Genomic DNA, 20,534 nt, shown 5'->3' on the forward strand with positions numbered 1-20,534 from the left:
CGAATATAGAGAGTAGAAGGATGGTTACCAGAAGCTGGGAAGGGTAGTGGGGGGAGGTGGGGATGGTTAGTGGGTACAAAAAATTAGAATGAATTAGACCAACTATTTGATAGCACGACAGGGTGACTAAAGTCAATAACTTAGTTGCATATTTTAAAATAACTTAGAGTGTAATTGGATTGTTTGTACCTCAAAGAAAAAATGCAATAAAACTTTACAGTGGAGAAACCTAACAAGCACTACCTCAGCCAGGTAATCAAGGTTAACATCAACAGCCATGAGTCATGTTGATATACACCCTTGATAAGGTGTGATGAAAATGACACTAAAAAACCCATAACTCTATCTAATCATGAGAAAAACAAATCCCAAGGGGGCATTTTACAAAATACCTGACCAGTAGTGCTGAAATTGTCAAGATCATCATAACGGTCTGAGAAATTGCCACAGCCAAAGGAGTCTAGAGACATGATGACTAAATGTTAGGTTGTGTCCTGGATGGGGTCCTAGAACAGAAAAAGGACATTAGGAAAATACAAGGAAATTTTAAAAAGTATGGACTTGAGTTAATAAGGCATCAGTGTTGGTTTGTTAATAAGTCATACTAATGTAAGATGAGAAACTGGTTGTAAGGTTTATGAGAACTCTGTAGCATGTTTGCAATTTTTTGGTAAATATGAAACTTGTAAACAATATTCTGTTTAGGTAAAAAGAGCAATCAAGGCCATGCGTGGTGGCTTACTAAGCGCCTGTAATCCCAGCACTTTGGGAGGCCGAGGCGGGTGGATGACCTGAGGTCAGGAGATTGAGACCAGCCTGGCCAACGTGATGAAACCCCCGTCTCTAGTAAAAATAACAAAAAAATTAGCTGGGCGTGGTGGTGGGCACCTGTTATCCCAGCTACTCAGGAGGCTGAAACAGGAGAATTGCTTGAACCCAGGAGAAGGAGCTGAGATCACGCCATTGCACTCCAGCCTGGGCAACAAGAGCGAAACTCCGTCTCAAAAAAAAAAAAGGAACAATTAAAAAAGTTGAGTATTAGTGGGGAGTGTAGTTTGAGTTACATAATTCAGTTGAATGCACATAAATTCTAGGTAGTCTTAGAATTTATTGATCTTTTATAGAGACGAGGTTCTCACTGTGTTGCCCAGGCTGGTCTCAAACTCTGGGCTCAAGTAATCCTCCTGCCTCAGCCTCACAAACTGTTGGGATTAAAGAACTATGCAGAGCTGCTGAATGGCCACAAGTTCAGGGTGGCCCATTTGATAGGAATCTTTAGGATGTTTGATCTGAGTGGGGTTTGGATTTAAACTGGATGACATGCCATCTTTGCTATTACCACGTTTTCTCTTTTTATATATATATAGATTTTTTTTTTTTTTTTTGAGATGGAGTCTCGCTCTGTCTCAGGCAGGAGTGCAGTGGCTCGATCTCTGCTCACTGCAACCTCCGCTGCCTCCCGGGTTCAAGTGAGTCTCCTACCTCAGCCTCCCGAGTAGCTGGGATTATAGACGCAAGCCACCACGCTCGGCTGACTTTTCGTATTTTTAGTAGAGACAGGGTTTCACCATGTTGGTCAGGCTGGTCTCGAACTCCTGACCTTGTGATCTGCCTGCCTCGGCCTCCCAAAGTGCTGGGATTACAGGCATGAGCCACTGTGCCCAGCCTTTATTTTTTTTAGTCCTCAAGTTCTACACATTTTCTCTTAAATTCACTGATTTTTAGATTATTTTCTCCCTATGGCTTAAGAGTACACTGAGTACTATTTAAAGCAGTCATTTTTGAAGAAACTGATCTTCTGTAGTTATTTATTAAGGCTTTAATTTTTTTCCAGGCTAAAACTACAAAGAAGATTGTGCTAAGGCTTGAGTGCGTTGAGCCCAACTGCAGATCTAAGAGAATGCTGGCTATTAAAAGATGCAAGCATTTTGAACTGGGAGGAGATAAGAAGAGAAAGGTATATAATTGCGGGTGGAAGGTGCAATATTTTTCATAGCTTTATTATTTGAAAAGGTGAACATTCATTGTGGCGTAGAGCTCAGGGGTAATCCTCTAAAAATACTAGATCTATAGCTAAAGGTATGTGAGATTTTCTGCTACAAGGAGGAAAGGAAGAATGAGGAAGCTTAACAGCATGGTGAACATTTTAGGAACAGATAATGTTCTTGATGGGGCAGTAGTTCATGGCAAAATACAAAACTCAACTTTTTTCTGTTCTGTTACAGGGCCAAGTGATCCAGTTCTAAGTGTCATCTTTTATTATGAAGACAATAAAATCTTGAGTTTATGTTCAGTTCATTTGTTTGCCATTCATCTTTTGGGAGGGAGTAAGCTAGAGCCATCAACACAATTCCGCCCGTGGGGAAATTTATGCCTCTTCCTGGTACTACTTGTTTTAGATTGAAGCTGAATGGTTGAGTTCACATCGTATGTTGCAATTTTCTAATTTGGCACTTCAATCACTGGGGGCCTTATGAGATGCAGTTTGCCGTTATGCAGTGGTTATTGGTTATGTAAGTAGACACATTTCAGGTTAATAGGGAGAAGTCAGTAACACATAGTGAATATCAGATGTTTTTACTAAGAGTTAAGTCTCAGATCTTTGGTATAACAGTTAATTTAATAAAGAATTTTGGCATTGTTTTCCAGACACAGTTACGCTGTAACATATATAATATTGTCTATGGACTTGGTCTTACACTCTTAAACATTTTGACATTCCCCCTCACATTTTAAAGTAGACGTATTTATGCCAAAATAACTACAAAGAACAGGTTTTCTGGCGTATGAAACTCTAGTGGAATTTTTTTTTTTTTTTTTGAGACAAGGTCTCCCTCTCATGTGGACTGGAATGCCAATGGTATGGATCATAGCTTGCTACGGCTTTGAGCTTGCAGGCTCAAGTGGTCCTCCTGCCTCAGCCTCCTGAGTAGCTGGGACTAGTGGTCCCTGTCACCACACCTGACTACTTTGTTTTTGTGGTGGGGGTCTCTTTGTTACCCAGCTGGTCTGGAACTCTTGACCTTCAGTGAAATTCCCATCTCAGTGTTCCAAGATGCTGGGATTACAGGTGTGAGCCACCATGTCTGGCTAAACTTGGTGGAAGAATCTTAAGAGACAAAATAACCATTCATTAAAATGCCTCCTAACAGTTCCAAATTATACATCTTTTATTTTTTTGAGACGGAGTTTTGCTCTTGTTGCCTAGGCTGGAGTGCAATTGGTGCAATCTTAGCTCACTGCAACCTCCGCCTCCCGTGTTCAAGTGATTGTCCTGCCTCAGCCTCCTGAGTAGCTGGGATTACAGGTTCCTGCCACCACGTCTGGCTAATTTTTGTATTTTTAGTAGAGACAGGGTTTCACCATGTTGACCCCGATGGTCTAGATCGTCTGACCTCGTGATCTGCCCGACTCAGCCTCCCAAAGTGTTGGGATTACAGGCGTAAGCCACCGCACCTGGCCTATAAATCCTTTTTATTACATTTCAGTCTTAGTGATGTTTATAGCTCTTTGTAGTTAAATATTACACATTTTGATAATTGGGAGAGAATCTCAACAAGGGGGGTGGGTATCTGGATGAGTAAATACGTGTTTAATAGTTTTAGTACCAAAGTTTCAACTTTGGAAAATTTTATTCAAGGAAATAGAACTTTTTTTTTTTTGAGATGGAGTCTCACTCTGTTGCCCAGGCTGGAATGCAGTGGCATGATCTTGGCTCACTGCAGCCTCCACTTCCTGGGTTCAAGTGATTCTCCTACCTCAGCCTCCTGAGTAGCTGCAACTACAGACGCCACCATACCTGGCTAATTTTTATATTTTTAGTAGGGCTTCACTGTGTTAGCCAGGCTGGTCTCGAAATCCTGACCTCAGGTGATCCGCCTGCCTCAGCCTCCCAAAGCACTGGGATTACAGGCATGAGCCACTGAGCCTGGTGGAAAGGGAGCTTTTAAAGTGAATAGAGAAAAAGGTGGACGGGAAGTAGTAGTTGGCAACAAAATAAACATTTTAAAGTAAGTCTTTAATTGACATCTGCATTGTATTTTCTAGCCGAAGCAAAACAGTGCCTGTGGGATTTATGTGACTTCTTAACCTTGAAGTCCATTCATAGAACCCTAGCTTCCTTTTCACAGGGAGGAGCTGTGTGATGAAGCAAGCAGGATTACAGGCCACTCCTTTACCCAGGGAAGCAACCGCGATGGTATAAGAGCGAGGTCCACCGATCTCCTGCCGGTTTATCATAGCTACAGCCCAGGCTAAGTCTGAGAGAGGTCTTTCCCATACTTCAAAGTTGTCTCCCTGAAAAACCAAGAAAATAAGTGTGATTGCTTAGCAACTAGTGATAAGTGGCCCTGTTAGTTTGGCATTAATTCTTAATGTCAGAACTATCAAGCACTTGTAGGAAAAATTAAAATGATACTATAGCATTATTTTGGAAATAATAGTTCTAGCAAAAAGCTTTATTACTGATAGTAACATCAAGAGCAAGGGAAAAAAATAGATTTAGGCCCAAGACAAACTTGGTACTGGGTATATAAAGCCATCTTAAAATATATACCCTTATTTACCTGTCTAAGCTGGTACCCCTGCTTGCCCAAGGGGTCCTGATTGATGGCAATTACATCCTTATCCTGAAGGAGAGCTTTGGCTTGAGGGCTGATGTGTCGGAGGTCATTAGACATGAATAAAGGAGCAGCCATGATAGCCCAGAGGGCCATCTGAGTTACTTGCTGATTCCAGCTGAGGCCAAAGTTGCCAATCACTAACTGAGACAAAGAATGAAATAATTCAAACAACAGAAGAGGAAGCATTCTTAAAGTTACCTAGATGACCCATATGGAGAAACCACTTTCCACAGCATCCTGCTCTAAGTACTCTCACATAAAGCCTCCTCCCAGGAACTTTACTTCTATTTACCTTGAATGTCAAAATAGGAAACAAGCCTACTGCAGGGTCTTGAACAAGGAGAGCTCAAGTTTTTACCATATCTGGGTCATTCCAACCCCCTGGTCCAGCAACATCAACAATTCTCTCCTGGTTAAAAGATGTCCAGTCCAAGATACTCTTTATACTTTTCCAGGAATCATCAATGTCAGCAAAATTTCGCCAGTGATTGCAGTACTGTCGGATTTCTGTGTAATTGGGCTGTGAAAATAGATATGACTCTTCTGTTTACTTTCTACTAACATCCTTGTGAGATGAAAACAGTCAAGTTTAAAGGAGGCACTTGTAGCCTTGAGTTTACAGATTGAAGGTCTCCATAAGGAGGTCTAAACCCTTATAATGAATTTTCACTGTAAGAAGTTTGCTTCAGAAGTAGGCCATATAACTTGAAATCCCTTAAAGTTAATTTACTTCTATAATCAGAACTAAAATGATCTTAATGAGTATAATTAAAAGCTGCAAAATTACATAGAACTCCATCTAGCATTAAGAAACCTTAAATCCTAGGCATATAGTTTGTTAATGGAATAAAAAGTTTGTAGAGGCTGGGTGCGGTAGCTCACGCCCGTAATCCCAGCACTTTCGGAGGCCGAGGCAGGCAGATCACCTGAGGTCAGGAGTTTGAGAAAAGCCTGGCCAACATGGTGAAACCCTGTCTCTACTAAAAATACAAAAATTAGCCAGATGTGGTAGTGCACGCCTGTAAGCCCAGCTACTTGGGAGACTGAGGTTGCAGTGAGCCGACATGGCGCCAGTGCACTCCAGCCTGGGTGACAGAGTGAGACTCTGTCGCAAAAAAAAAAAAAAAAAAAAAGTTTGTAGATAGGCAGGTGGGATATCAGGTTTAAGATGCTGAGAAAAAAGAGAAAAAAAGACTGTTTTGCAGAGATGAGGGAATAATAGGGATTCATTCCATAAATAACCATTCAACACTTAACCATATGCTAGGGATACAGTCAAAGTCAGACAAGGTCCCTGCCCTCATGAAACTTACACTCTAGTGGGGAGACATGGTAACAAGTCAACAAATACTTCCAAATAGTGTGGAGCTCTGAGAAGGAAATTAAACAGGTTAATGTGATAAAGAATGAATGGACAGAGGGCTATTTTAAAGTAGTTAGAGAAGAACTGTCTGCATATGTGGCGTTTGGTCTGAGACTTCAATGTTAAGGAGCCCGGCCCTTTAAAAATATTTGGGGAAGAACTGTTTCAGGCAGAAAAAAAGCAAGTGTAAAGGCCCTGGGGCAGCAATAGGCTTGCAGTGTTGAAGGACAGAAAGAAAACCAGTGTAGCCAGGGAAGGAGCCATGACCCCTTGGACATTGGGGAGGCAGGCAAGGGCTGGATCAGTGCGGTTTGGTTTCATTCCAAGTGCAATTGGAAGCTAGTTAAGGGTTTTAAGCAGGGAACTGATGATGCCATTTATATTTTTTATAACTCTGCTAAGTCTCAGGGTTTTTTCTTAAAAAAAAAACAACAACTGATATTTACATTTTAATAAGATAACTCTAGTGCTGCTTGGAAAATAGATGGGGGTTGGGACAGAGTGGAAGCAGAGAGATCAGGCTGTCACAGCAGTCTGGGTGAGAGCCGATAGTAGCTTGGAAGGCCAGGGTGCATGTAGTGGAGATGGAAGAAAGTGGGCTCATTCAGGAGATATTTTAGAGATACTGGTGGAAGGACTGTTGATAGACAGGACATGAATGGTGAAATAAAGGGGAAGACACAAGGATGACTTTCCAGGTGATGGTAGCTTAGACTATAATTATAGCAGTGGGAATGGTGAGAAGTGGTTGGAACCTGGGAGAGATGGTAGGATGATATTAAGTAATGTTGGAGTTTAAAGGAGACCTTGGTTTCCTTTGTTGTCAAGTTCTATCTATCAGCACGGTTCTATTGGATTCTGGGCTCACTATCTCACCTTTTGAAATGGCCACATATAAAGAGGCCACTCACAGGAGTACACAATGCTTCTGCCAGTCCTATTCAGGGCCAAGGACATGTGCTTATAACCTGTATGAGAAAACAATGGGTGAAATAAAGGAAAGAAATGAATTTCCAGCTGGCTCTCTCTCTCTCTCTCTCTCTCTCTATATATATATATATATATAATTTTTATTTTTTGAGACGGAGTTCACTCTGTCGTCCAGGCTGGAGTGCAGTGGTGCGATCTTGGCTCACTGCAACCTCCGTTTCCCGGGTTCAAGTGATTCTCCTGTCTCAGCTTCCCAAGTAGCTGGGATTACAGGCATGTGCCAGCAAACTCAGCTAATTTTTGTATTTTTAGTAGAGACGGGGTTTCACCATGTTGGCCACGGTGGTCTCGAACTCCTGACCTCAAGTGATCCACCTGCCTCAGCCTCCCAAAGTGCTGGGATTACAGGCATGAGCCATCACATCCGGATGGGGCTGTATATTTTAAGAAGAGGCTACCTGGAAGGTTCATGTTTAAACTAGCAGCAGGGACAGGCAGTTGCTCATGCTTAAATTGTGTAAAGTACCTCCCAGACTGCTGGGATTGTTCTGAGGAAGTAGTGCAGAGATGGTGTGTATATTGAGGAAAGGCAGGAATGAAGATGCTTCTTTCTTTGTGACCAACTGACAACCTGGACTCTCCTAAATGGTGTTATAGAGAGTTACAATCACTAATTAACTCTTAGAGCCCTCTTGAATTATAAGTGCACAATATTAGCTATGGTTAGGCATGTGTGGATTTTACCTGAATTAATTAATTAATTAACTGAAAGAGAAGAGATGGGAGCTCTGGCACATGGAGAATAATTACTTCCAGTATTGTGACAGGGTATTTAAAATTCTGAAGATTGGTTCTTTGGCTCAGCTACCTTGGCCTCAAAGTTCTTTCCTTTGTGGCTAAATCTCTGGAATAAAACATACCATCTGCCAACTTTTCCAAACTGTCACAGTAACAACCATCAAATTTCAGCAGATCTACTCCCCAGTCAGCAAAGGTCTGGGCATCAATGTCATAGTATCCAAAACTCCCAGGGAAGCCTGCGCAGGTTTTATTTCCAACATCTGCATAAATCCCTAGCTTCAGTCCTTTGCTGTGAACCTGAAATGAGAGGGAGGAAAAGAGTCACCATCGTAGAAGCACAATCATGAGGTAGCAGAAAGAGAGAACCATTCCAGGCTGGGGGAAGAGACAAGGTGACTTCACCAGGTATTGGGGGCTTTTTCCCACAAATCCCCAAAATCACCCAGATGAGTTTGCTGGCAGACAAAGAATAAATCCCCCAGTTCTGCTCCGCTAGTTCAAACTATGCGTGTGAGCTATAGCCCAGAACTGAGGAGAAAGCTAGCAGCCATGCTAATCTTCCTGATGGGATCCTGAAAGTTACCTTTTGAGGGCAATGATAGATTTACCTTGGCAAAGACTCTCCTTGACGAAACTTTGGTTAGACTTCTCTGATGAGCCTTCTTTTCGACTAGACCTCCACCTTGGCTTCCTACGTCTGTCCTAGCAAGCCCCCTTAGCAAAAATCCTGCTAAGTCATTACTGCTACCATTGATATCTGATCAATTTCCCTCATTCCCCACCCTTCATGTTTAAGTTCACGGTCTGCCTTTAGCAAGAAGCTCCCTACCCTTGATGTCTTCTTACATATTCCATCCACTGACCCCCTCAATCTGCTCATTGGCTACAAATCTCCACCTGTCTTTGTTGTATTTGGAATTGAACTTGGCTCTTTCCTCTACTGTGGTAGTACTGAATAAAATCTGTCTTCATCGGCTAGGCGTGGTGGCTTATGCCTGAAATCCCAGCACTTTGGTAGGCCGAGGTGGGCGGATCACAAGGTCAGGAGTTCAAGACCAGCCTGGCCAATATGGTGAAACCCCGTCTCTACTAAAAATACAAAAATTAGCCGGGCTTGGTGGTGTGCGCCTATAGTCCCAGCTACTTGGGAGACTGAGGCAGGAGAATCACTTGAACCCAAGAGGTGGAGGGTTGCAGTGAGGTGAGATTGTGCCACTGCACTCCAGCCTGGGTGACAGAGAGTCTGTCAAAAAAAAAAAAAAAAAAAATCTGTCTTCATCATCTTTGTTTTTTTGGAGACGGAGTCTCGCTGTCGCCCAGGCTAGAGTGCAGTGGCCGGATCTCAGCTCACTGCAAGCTCCGCCTCCCGGGTTTACGCCTTTCTCCTGCCTCAGCCTCCCGAGTAGCTAGGACTACAGGTGCCCGCCACCTCGCCCGGCTAGTTTTTTGTATTTTTTAGTAGAGACGGGGTTTCACCGGGTTAGCCAGGATGGTCTCGATCTCCTGACCTTGTGATCTGCCCGTCTCGGCCTCCCAAAGTGCTGGGATTACAGGCTTGAGCCACCGCGCCCGGCCAATGTCTTCATCATCTTTAACTAGTGTTGGACTCTATTTCTCTTCAATGATCTCCAGAATATTTTCCTTCTATCTTCTAAAATTCTAGTTTATAGTACCATTGCAATAGCTTCCCAAAGGTTATATGGAAATGCATGCACGCTTATGTCAAGAACCAAGTTCCTTTTTCCTCCTAGAGAGTTCAGTCGTTTTAGCAAAAGGAGAACTCCAAGATGGGCCTCAACAGCTATTGCAAAACATTTGTAGGCCGGGCGCAGTGGCTCACGCCTGTAATCCCGGCACTTTGGGAGGTTGAGGCAGGTGGATCATGAGGTCAGGAGATCGAGACCATCTTGGCTAACACAGTGAAACCCCATCTCTACTAAAAATACAAAAAATTAGCCGGGTGTGGTGGCGGGCGCCTGTGGTCCCAGCTACTCAGGAGGCTGAGGCAGGAGAATGGTGTGAACCTGGGAGGCGGAGCTTGCAGTGAGCCGAGATCACGCCACTGCACTCCAGCCTGGGAGACAGAATGAGATTCCGTCTCAAAAAAAAAAATTGTCTGCTGATGGAATGCAAAGTCCACATGATAAGCCTTACAATTCGATGTTCAGATAACAGCCAGCTATTCTACTTTCTAAGTGTCATGAGGGTTGTTTCTTTTTTTTCTTTTCTTTTTTTTTTTTTTTTTGAGATGGAGTTTCGCTTTTGTTGCCCAGGCTAGAGTGCAATGGTGCGATATCGGCTCACCGAAACCTCCACCTCCTGGGTTCAAGCGATTCTCCTGCCTCAGCCACCCAAGTAGCTGGGGTTACAGGCGTCCATCACCATGCCCAGCTAATTTTTTGTATTTTTAGTAGAGTTGGGGTTTCACCATGTTGGCCAGGCTGGTCTCGAACTCTTGACCTCAGGTGATCCACTGTCTCGGCCTCCCAAAGTGCTGGGATTACAGGTGTGAGCCACTGCGCCAGGCCACGAGGGCTGTTCCTAAGCAAGCTTCTGTACAGAAGTGCTTACAGTCCTCCGAATGAAAAAGAACATTATCTATAAACTCACATAATTAGCTAGCTGGCGAATCCCATGAGGAAAGCGCTGAGGGTCTGCCTGAAGTCTGCCTTCTAAATCTCTTTGGGGAGCCATCCAACAGTCATCAATGCAGAGGTACTCATAACCTGCATCCTTCCAGCCATCTGAGACCATGAGCTCTGCCATCTCCATGAAGAGCTTCTCACTGAAAGAGAAATTCCAATAATCATTACAATTCATTAAGTGAACACTTAGGTACCTATTAGGCACCTTGGAATTTCACAATTTTTTCCAATCCAGTAATACTGTGGTAGTAATCACAAGCAATGTAAGGTAAAATGAATTGTTTTTCCAGATTTTCTTTTGTCTTTCTTATCCCCTTAATACTTCTGCCCTAAAAACCCCAAATAAAATAGGAATGAGAAATATATGATGAAATTGAAAAGATTATTAGATCTAAGAAGACAGTTCAGTAAAGTAAGAAACTACAAAGTTAACATAATCAACAGATATCAACAATAATCCTATTTGGAGAAAAAGATCCCATTCACAAGAACAACTGAACAACCTAAAATGCCTACAGATAAATTTAAGATATGTGCAAGGCCCATATGTTAAAACTATGATGCTTCTAAATGATTTGAATAAATAGACAAATATTATTTTGCTCTTGGATAAGCATACTCAATATTAAAAATAAGTTAATTCTCCCTGCAATCCTTTACATATTTAACAAAATCCATAACAAAGCCCAAAAGTACTTAGGTTTCTTTTTTATCTTTTTTTTTTGAGATGGAGTCTCCCTCTGTCGCCCAGGCTGGAGTGCAGTGGCGCCATCTTGGCTCACTGCAGTGGCGCCATCTTGGCTCACTGCAACTTCTGCCTCCCAGGTTCCAGCGATTCTTCTGCCTCAGCCTCCCCAGTAGCTGAGATTACAGGCATGAGACACCACACCTGGCTAATTTTTGTATTTTTAGTAGAGACAGGGTTTTGCCATTTTGGCTAGGCTAGTCTTGAACTCCTGGCCTCAAGTGATCCACCTGCCTCGGACTCCCAAAATGCTGGGATTATAGGTGTGGGCCACCTGCCCAGCTTCCGAAAGGGCTTTTTAAGGAACTTGGCACAACATCACAAAAAGTTCACCTAAAAGATTACATACATGCACATTAATTAAAAGATAAAGGAAGGCTGGGCACAGTGGCTTACGCCTATAATAACAGTACTTTGGGAGGCCGAGATGGGCACATCACTTGAGGCCAGGAGTTCGAGACCAGCTTGGGCAACATGGTGAAACTACCTCTCTACTAAAAATACAAAAATTAGCTGGTTGTGGTGGCGCGCCTGTAATCCTAGCCACTCGGGAGGCTAAGACAGGAGAATTGCTTAAATCTGGGAGGTGGAGTTTGCACTGAACAGAGATCACGCCACTGCACTCCAACCTGGGTGACAGAGTGAAACTCCCTCTCAAAAAAAAAAAAAACAACAAACAAACAAAAAAAAAAACTAAGGCCGGGTGCAGTGGCTCACGCCTATAATCCCAGCACTAGCACTTTGGGAGGCTGAGGTGGGCGGATCACGAGGTCAGGAGATGGAGACCATCCTGGCTAACATGGTGAAACCACATCTGTACTAAAAAATACAAAAAAAAAAAAAAAAAAAAAAAAAAAAAAAAAAAATGAGCCAGGCGTGGTGGCGGGCGCCTGTAGTCCCAGCTACTCGGGAGGCTGAGGCAGGAGAATGGTGTGAGCGAGACTCCATCTCAAAAAAAAAAAAAAAAAGTGTAATTTACCCAATGTCACAGGGTTAAGTAACAATGAGGCAGAATTTGAGCCCAGGCTGGGTGCCAGGGTCTTGTCATTAGCCAAACATGACATAAACATGATCCATTTTTTTATGGAATATAATGAAAAAAAGAAATCTATGTTTTCATTTATATAGAAAACAATTGCAAGGTTGTATATTAACATTTTAATCATGATTATTTCCGGGTGGTGGAATGGTGGGGGGAAATCTTTATTTTCATTTTGCTCTTCTTTATCTACATTTTTTGCAATGATCATGCATTAGTTTTCTAATCAGATGCAAATACCACTAAAAAAAAATCCGTGACGGGCAAAATTGCCACACATACTGTACCACAGGGTCACATGAAACTTAGAAGGCCAATTTCTTCTGTGAGGTCTGACCAACATCCTGACTTTATCTGTAAAGATATTCATAGGAATAAACTTATGAACACAGAAATGTACTGTGACTGCCACCTTTTACCAATATCTATCAGTGATTCCTAACCTTTTTAAAGTCACAGAGCCCTTTGAGAATCTGAAGAAAGTAAATATCCTCTCTCCAGAAAAATACACATATTCATTCAGATTTGTAGGTTTACATTCATTTTCCCATCGATTCCAGGTTAGGGAACATTTGCTCTGTACGCGCAATTGAATGGTCAAGAGCTGTGCTATGTACTTTAAATAGGTTATCTCCTTGAAAGTTCACCTGTGTGAGATAAGAACTATTTTTCAGATCTTTTTTGTCAGCTCCCTGAAATTAAAAGGTTGTAATCCCAATTTACAGATAAGGATTGTGAGGGTCAGACACGTTCAATACCTATCTAATTCAGCCTCAACCCTCACCCAAACGTGTAAATGTATAAAGTTCCTCCATGTCAACCTTCCAGCCTGATGCCACGCTCATAGGCGAGGTGGGAGAGATCTCAGCGACCTTAGGGTCTCTCTAACTCTCTCGAGATACTGCCGAGAAATCCACGACCCCAAAAGGAGAAAAAATGGCACGAATCTTAGTCCCCGATCCCTCCTACCCATCCTAGATGTTCTCACGGTTAGCATCCGGCAGAGGAAGAACAAACGTTCACAAGAAGGGTCTGAATAGAACCGGGCAGGGCTACTTTGGGCACACTGCCTATGGGGTGGCCCTGCTCTGCAAGGAGCAGTGAAAAAGGAGAACCGGGCAGGGAGAGAGAGATAGAGAGAGGAGAGAAGAGGAAGAGAAAGAGAAAGAGAAGGCGGGGGGGGGGGGGGGGGAGAGAGATGGAGAGAGAGAGAGAGAGAGAGAGAGAGAGACAGAGACAGAGAGAGAAACAAACAGGGGCTGCTGGCCGGACCCCCATCCCATCACACAGAGAAAGTTTAGGGCTAGTCCCGATTCGAGACAGTTTGCTGGGGATAAAAAAGCAGCGCAGAGTCGGGTCGGGGAGCGCTCCCTCGGGCTCAACTGTTCCTGTTGAGACCCTCCAGTTCCCCAAACACACCCAAACACATGGAAAAGCAAAGGGAAGGGAGTACCCAATATCTGATACCTGATGCAGGAATCTGGCTCTTCCTGGCAGTCAAGGTTGCACATGAAGCGCTCCCAGTGCAGCCAGCCCATGGTAGGCGTCCTGGCCAATCCATTGTCCAGTGCTCTGGCCCCAGGGATGTCCCAGGAAACGAGGGTCAGGAAGAGAAGCGCAAGCGCGCAGCCCAGATGCATTTCTGGGTTCCTCAGCTGCATTGTCACAGTGATCAGACAGCATAGATTTCCGCGGGTAACCTAGGCTTTTAAGTTTAACCTCAGGGGAGGACCAATCACCAATTACTTATTAAATAATGACGTTACTGTTTCTCCGGCAACTGGGACGGTTATCCCCAGAGGTAGACCAATAATCAGTCACGTAAGACGTTCCGCTAACCAATCACCCTCTTTCTTTCTTGATATTGACCCGCCCTATTTCCATACCAGAAGGAAGTGCGGCACCTTAGTGATCCCGAGTTTAAGCCGAGAGTTGCTCACGTGACCGAGATCTCACATGACGTAGGCGCTCACGTGATTACTCGCTTACGTGAGCAGAAGTAGTTCTGGTCGTCGTCTACCGTCTCGCTATAGCCGTTTGAGGGAAGAAGGAGGAAAATTACCCGGTATCGTTAGAGGTTGGTGTGTGGGTGGGAACTGGGGACCCAGGGGTGGTGATGATGAAGACCAAAGCGGGGTTCGGGGGCCGCCTCCGCCTCTTTCGTTCTCTGCTTTCCCCTCCCCCCTCGCGCTCTCTTCCCTCCTCCCCCCCATCTCAGTGCCGGGAAGCCGCCTGTGCTGCGCCTGGTGGGGAAATGGTGGACGCTCATGACTGTGTATGTGTTTTTGTGTATCTGTCTGTCTGGGCCGGTCTCGGGGGACCCCTAAGGGTGACCGTAAGGCGAAAAAGGTTTGAAAACCACAGCCCTGAGTTAAGAAAAACAGATACTGAAAATAGTGGTCTGAGTGCTGGTCTATCTATTCAGGGACTCAGTCTCCACTGCCTGATTGTCTGTAGGGGGAGGCCCCAAGTGAATTTTATCTGTAGAGTCACATCTAGGCAAATGCGTGCTTGACAAAGGCGCCCAATAAATTACTTTACTGAATTGAGTATTCGAATAATGTTTATTTTTCTGCTGATAACAACAATCTACATACTCAATTTCGAACATTTGAAAAATAACAATGTAGTATAAAATTTAAAAATACACGTAATTCACCACCCAGAGACGACTACTCAACCTTATGTCGTTACAGTTTTTTAAAAAATGTGTGTAACACGCATATAAATACACAAATTCTTAACTCACAAAGAGTCCTGGTTCCCACTTGAGCCAGCAGTCCTGATGGCCTTCCCAGGAGACGCAGTAATGAAGTAGAACCTCTCTGCCCCTACAGAAGGGCTCTTAAGGGATAGAGTGGTGCAGGGAATTAAATGGGACGGGTTATCCCAGGGATAAGGCAAGCCAAAAAAAAAAAAAAAAATTGTACAAAATGTAATAAAAAACAGCCTGTAAATCTGTCACTGAGACCTTAGGATGGTTAATAGGAAAACTGTTATCACTGCAGATGCAGTGTGCTAGGCACTTAATATGCAATCAGTAAATGTTAAATCGTTTCCTCAGTGTAGTTTTATGGCCGTTATTACACTTTGTACTTTGTTTCCAAGAGGCCCAGTGCTCACAGACCATATCAGATAACCATCCACATTCAAAATTGGACAATTTTATAAAATTTCCTATACCAAATCCCAGAAATGCAAACATTTTAATTTGTTTTATGTTGCTTTTTTGCTGAAGTAAAAGTAATAATTTCTGTAGAAATTTAAGACTGCATAAAAAAATTGGAAAAATAACATGGAAAATCCATAAACCTACCCCTCAGAGTAACCACTAATATGTTCTTTCTAACTTAAAAAAAATCCCAGTACAGCAAATTTAAAGAATTAAAACTGTATAGAAGTATATAGGGTAAAAAGCGAAAAGCCCACTTCACTCCCCCTACCCTTCAGTTCTCTCAAAAACAAGTTTGCTTCCAGATCTTCTTTTATTTATTTACATACGTATATACATGCATGCTAATCTTTTACTATAAGTAGGATCATACTATGTACTTTCATTTAGTGTATTTTGGAGATCTTTCTGGGTCAAGGCAGATAGATTTTTTTTTAAATGGCTGCATTGCATTCCATTTTAAGGATAAGGTATAATTCATTCAGCCATTCCTCTAATGATGGCTATTTAGGTTTCCAATGTTCTGCCTTTACTAACAGTGCTGCAAGGAACATTCCTAAGTATTTCTGTTGACTAGATTCCTGGAAGGATTCTAGCAGTGTCAAAGGGTATGGGAATATGTATTTTGTACATAGTTGAGATTGTAAAGCAGCTGTGCTCTTGGGTCACTTATAATTATAGCATAAGTAATTTCTCATGTTATTAAATATTTTTGTAACTTTTAAAATTAAATGCATAATATTCCAGTTTTCTTAATAAAGTACTTTTCAAAGAATATATAGCTCCATAAATCTTTGTCTGAATTTCAGATCATCTCCTTAGGGCACATAACTGAAATGTATTTGCTGTCAAAAGGCGTGATACATATTATCAAATTGCTTTCAGGATATAGTGGGATTTATCAAAAAGGAAATAGTTTATATCAATTATCACTCCTCTAGTAGTGTATTATTAGTTTGTGAACTCTGCATAGCACTGATTTACTGTCACCGTTTAATTTCCATAATCTTGATGGGTGAAAAATAATGATTAGTTCTGGTTTTAACTTGCTGGAAGATTGATTAAATTTGAACATTTCCCAGATTGCTCTCCTGTATCCTCCTATACCTGTATTCTCTCATACTTAATCTGTTATCAAGTCCCGCAGATTCCACTTTTTTTGGTATGTGTAGATATAGCTTTTCTCCATTTTACTCCTGTTGCCTTAGGCGATTCCTTTAACGTATATTTAAGAGACAAGTTCTAACTAATCTCCCTAGTTCCACCTCTGAGTACCACACTGTTGCCGGGGTGATCTGTCTGAAAGAGTTTTGGTGAAGTCACCCCACAAACTCCCCGGTTTAAAAGTCTTAAAAGGTGCTTAGTGTATATAGTGTGTATATATTTCTATACAGTTTTAATTCTTTAAATTTGCTGCACTGGGATTTTTTTTAAGTTAGAATGAACATATTAGTGGTTACTCTGAGTGGTAGGTTTATGGATTTTCCATGTTATTTTTCCAGTTTTTTTATGCAGTCTTAACTAAGCACTGCATAAAAGTCTTTGGGATCTGATCTATGCCTTGCCAGCCTTTTCTCTTGCTTTTCCCTCTCCTATTTGTGCTTTATCATAATTTTAAAAAATCGTTTATGGATCCCTGGGCAGGTTAGTCTGTTTCATTTAACCATTTGACCTCCAACCAACAGAACTGATCAACTAGTCCCTCCTTGATACTATGCTTATACCCCACCCAGAGGGTCATGGCAAGTATAATGTATATTTGCATTTACATCTTTAATAATGATATTTGGTGCTCCTGTAGGATCATAAGCCCTTTCTGGGCTTATTGATTCTTGTATGCCAGAGCTGAGTATTGGACATGGCAACTAAAAAATATTTCTAAAATGAATGTGTGAATTCCCAATAATGTCTTTTTTTCATTTATCTCTGAAGCCCAAATATTTCCCTGATTTTATTGATTTGCATACATTTGTATATAAGGAGATTATATAAAGAACGTATATAACCTGTGTTTTGTTTGTGTTTTAATGTTTTAATTGTTGTTTAATCTTTTGATCTAGTGAAGTTTTTTATGTGTGTATATTCAGATATAGCCATCTTTTATTTGTTGACCTATCCCACTGATTTGTTGATGTTATTTTATTTATTTATTTATTTTTTGAGACTTAGTTTCGCTCTGGTGGCCCATGCTGGAGTGCAGTGGCGTGATCTCGGCTCACCTCCACCTCCTGGGTACATAAAAGTGGTTTTCCTGCCTCAGCCTCCCGAGTAGCTGGGATTACAGGCGCCTGCCACCACGCCCAGCCAATTTTTTGTATTTTTAGTAGAGACAGGGTTTCACCATGTTGGCCAGGCTGGTCTCTGACCTCTAGGTGGTACACCCGCCTGACCTCAGGTGGTACTACTGACCTCAGGTGGTACACCCGCCTCAGCCTCCCAAAGTGCTGGGATTACAGGCGTGAGCCACCACACCCGGCCGATTGCTATTAATTTTTAATGGTATCCAACATGTAATAGGCATTGAATAAATAACTTAAAAAATGAATGAGTTAAAAATTTGGTGAACTCTTTGTTTATACAGACATCTTACAGAAAAGCTGTCAGCATAGTTGAATTTTCTATTAATAGTTTGCTTTTTTATCTTACTATATCACGGGCATTTTTCCATGACAGTAGTCTTCTAATTTTTTTTTTCAGCTACACTAAAATTGCATTGAGCCAAATTTGCCACCAAGAGCCCAACAGTCACCATGATGCTGAGCACGGAAGGCAGGGAGGGGTTCGTGGTGAAGGTCAGGGGCCTACCCTGGTCCTGCTCAGCCGATGAAGTGATGCGCTTCTTCTCTGATTGCAAGATCCAAAATGGCACATCAGGTATTCGTTTCATCTACACCAGAGAAGGCAGACCAAGTGGTGAAGCATTTGTTGAACTTGAATCTGAAGAGGAAGTGAAATTGGCTTTGAAGAAGGACAGAGAAACCATGGGACACAGATACGTTGAAGTATTCAAGTCTAACAGTGTTGAAATGGATTGGGTGTTGAAGCATACAGGTCCGAATAGCCCTGATACTGCCAACGATGGCTTCGTCCGGCTTAGAGGACTCCCATTTGGCTGTAGCAAGGAAGAGATTGTTCAGTTCTTTTCAGGGTTGGAAATTGTGCCAAATGGGATGACACTGCCAGTGGACTTTCAGGGGCGAAGCACAGGGGAAGCCTTTGTGCAGTTTGCTTCGCAGGAGATAGCTGAGAAGGCCTTAAAGAAACACAAGGAAAGAATAGGGCACAGGTACATTGAGATCTTCAAGAGTAGCCGAGCTGAAGTTCGAACCCACTATGATCCCCCTCGAAAGCTCATGGCTATGCAGCGGCCAGGTCCCTATGATAGGCCGGGGGCTGGCAGAGGGTATAATAGCATTGGCAGAGGAGCTGGGTTTGAAAGGATGAGGCGTGGTGCCTACGGTGGAGGGTATGGAGGCTATGATGACTATGGTGGCTATAATGATGGATATGGCTTTGGGTCTGATAGATTTGGAAGAGACCTCAATTACTGTTTTTCAGGAATGTCTGATCATAGATATGGAGATGGTGGGTCCAGTTTCCAGAGCACCACAGGGCACTGTGTACACATGAGGGGGTTACCTTACAGAGCCACTGAGAATGATATTTATAATTTCTTCTCACCTCTTAATCCCATGAGAGTACATATTGAAATTGGACCCGATGGCAGAGTTACTGGTGAGGCAGATGTTGAATTTGCTACTCATGAAGATGCTGTGGCAGCTATGGCAAAAGACAAAGCTAATATGCAACATAGATATGTGGAGCTCTTCTTAAATTCTACTGCAGGAACAAGTGGGGGTGCTTACGATCACAGCTATGTAGAACTTTTTTTGAATTCTACAGCAGGGGCAAGTGGCGGGGCTTATGGTAGCCAAATGATGGGAGGGATGGGCTTATCCAACCAGTCTAGTTATGGAGGTCCTGCTAGCCAGCAGCTGAGTGGTGGTTATGGAGGTGGTTATGGTGGTCAGAGCAGTATGAGTGGATATGACCAAGTTCTGCAGGAAAATTCCAGTGACTATCAGTCAAACCTTGCTTAGGTAGAGAAGGAGCACCAAACAGCTACTCCATATATAAAAGCTGTACATTTGTGGGAGTTGAATAGAATGGGAGGGATGTCTAGTATATCCAGTATGATTGGTAAATGGGAAATATAATTGATTCTGATCACTCTTGGTCAGCTTCTCTTTCTTTATCTTTCTTTCTCCTTTTTTAAGAAAACAAGAGTTAAGTTTAACAGTTTTGCATTACAGGCTTGTGATTCATGCTTACTGTAAAGTGGAAGTTGAGATTATTTTAAAACTTCAAGCTCAGTAATTTTGAACACTGAAACATTCATCTAGGACATAATAACAAAGTTCAGTATTGACCATAACTGTTAAAACAATTTTTAGCTTTCCTCAAGTTAGTTATGTTGTAGGAGTGTACCTAAGCAGTAAGCGTATTTAGGTTAATGCAGTTTCACTTATGTTAAATGTTGCTCTTATACCACAAATACATTGAAAACTTCGGATGCATGTTGAGAAACATGCTTTTCTGTAAAACTCAAATATAGGAGCTGTGTCTACGATTCAAAGTGAAAACATTTGGCATGTTTGTTAATTCTAGCTTTTTGGTTTAATATCCTGTAAGGCACGTGAGTGTACACTTTTTTTTTTTTTTTTTTTTTTTTTTTTTGAAGGATACGGGACAATTTTAAGATGTAATACCAATACTTTAGAAGTTTGGTCGTGTTGTTTGTATGAAATTCTGAGGCTTTGGTTTAAATCTTTCCTTGTATTGTGATTTCCATTTAGATGTATTGTACTAAGTGAAACTTGTTAAATAAATCTTCCTTTTAAAAACTGGAAAAAATCTTGTGCTGATTGATTTTTATTATGTTCTGTCATATGGGCACGCTGATTGACTTTATAATTCCCTCAAAATTAAAATTTTTAATTTTAAAATTATAAACAATATATTTAGCATCTTTATATGTTCATTGTTGCATATATCATTAATTATTTCTAAGATATATCCCTAGAAATGGGATTGCTGAGTCAAAGATATACTCATTTTTAAGGCTTCTGATTTGTGTTACCAGCAAGATTCTGGTACTTTATCTTTTTACCTGGAGTGTGTGCTTTATTTTCCCCCTTATGCCCTCCTTATTGATGC

General features: G+C 42.0%; 4 protein-coding genes across 11 annotated transcripts in view; 3 read left to right on the forward strand and 1 right to left on the reverse strand.

Annotated features, from left to right (window-relative positions):
* Window positions 1-2,293, forward strand: part of RPL36A (ribosomal protein L36a) — a 220,536-nt gene extending 218,243 nt beyond the window's left edge. For all 7 annotated transcript variants that reach the window (XM_050776047.1, XM_050776049.1, XM_050776051.1 and 4 more), the window contains exons 5-6: window positions 1,835-1,957; window positions 2,226-2,293. In XM_050776047.1, coding sequence (XP_050632004.1) covers window positions 1,835-1,957; window positions 2,226-2,246 — 144 coding nt within the window. In that variant the 3' untranslated portion in view covers window positions 2,247-2,293. The remainder of the gene's footprint in view (window positions 1-1,834; window positions 1,958-2,225) is intronic.
* TCEAL2 (transcription elongation factor A like 2) overlaps window positions 1-20,534 on the forward strand; it is a 647,988-nt gene that overhangs the window by 57,798 nt on the left and 569,656 nt on the right. The gene's annotated exons all lie outside the window — the stretch shown is intronic.
* GLA (galactosidase alpha) lies at window positions 4,000-14,032 on the reverse strand. The gene is made up of 7 exons (XM_050775972.1): window positions 13,613-14,032; window positions 10,327-10,501; window positions 7,836-8,013; window positions 6,862-6,953; window positions 4,981-5,142; window positions 4,566-4,763; window positions 4,000-4,296 (listed from the first exon to the last, which is right to left on the reverse strand). Exons 1-7 carry the CDS (start codon window positions 13,804-13,806, stop codon window positions 4,006-4,008), a joined length of 1,290 nt encoding a protein of 429 aa, XP_050631929.1. The 5' UTR covers window positions 13,807-14,032; the 3' UTR covers window positions 4,000-4,005.
* On the forward strand, window positions 14,062-20,231 carry HNRNPH2 (heterogeneous nuclear ribonucleoprotein H2). Of its 2 annotated transcripts, none has more exons than XM_050775970.1 (2): window positions 14,062-14,210; window positions 18,015-20,231. In XM_050775970.1, exon 2 carries the CDS (start codon window positions 18,068-18,070, stop codon window positions 19,415-19,417), a length of 1,350 nt encoding a protein of 449 aa, XP_050631927.1. In that variant the 5' UTR covers window positions 14,062-14,210; window positions 18,015-18,067; the 3' UTR covers window positions 19,418-20,231. The 2 variants fall into 2 exon arrangements, with proteins under 2 accessions (XP_050631927.1, XP_050631926.1); XM_050775969.1 differs by having other exon boundaries at window positions 14,063-14,222.

This window comes from Macaca thibetana, chromosome X, assembly GCF_024542745.1.
Source record: "Macaca thibetana thibetana isolate TM-01 chromosome X, ASM2454274v1, whole genome shotgun sequence".
Taxonomy (NCBI): Eukaryota; Metazoa; Chordata; class Mammalia; order Primates; family Cercopithecidae; genus Macaca; species Macaca thibetana.

Coding starts and splice junctions, on each gene's coding strand:
- GLA (XM_050775972.1), bottom strand. CDS start 13,806: ATGCAGCTGAGGAACCCAGAAATGCATCTGGGCTGCGCGCTTGCGCTT. Junction 6,954..7,835: donor TTTGGAAAAGTTGGCAGATG/GTATGTTTTATT, acceptor TTTCTCATACAG/GTTATAAGCACATGTCCTTG. Junction 5,143..6,861: donor ATATGTGGCCATTTCAAAAG/GTGAGATAGTGA, acceptor CTATTTTCACAG/CCCAATTACACAGAAATCCG.
- HNRNPH2 (XM_050775970.1), top strand. CDS start 18,068: ATGATGCTGAGCACGGAAGGCAGGGAGGGGTTCGTGGTGAAGGTCAGG.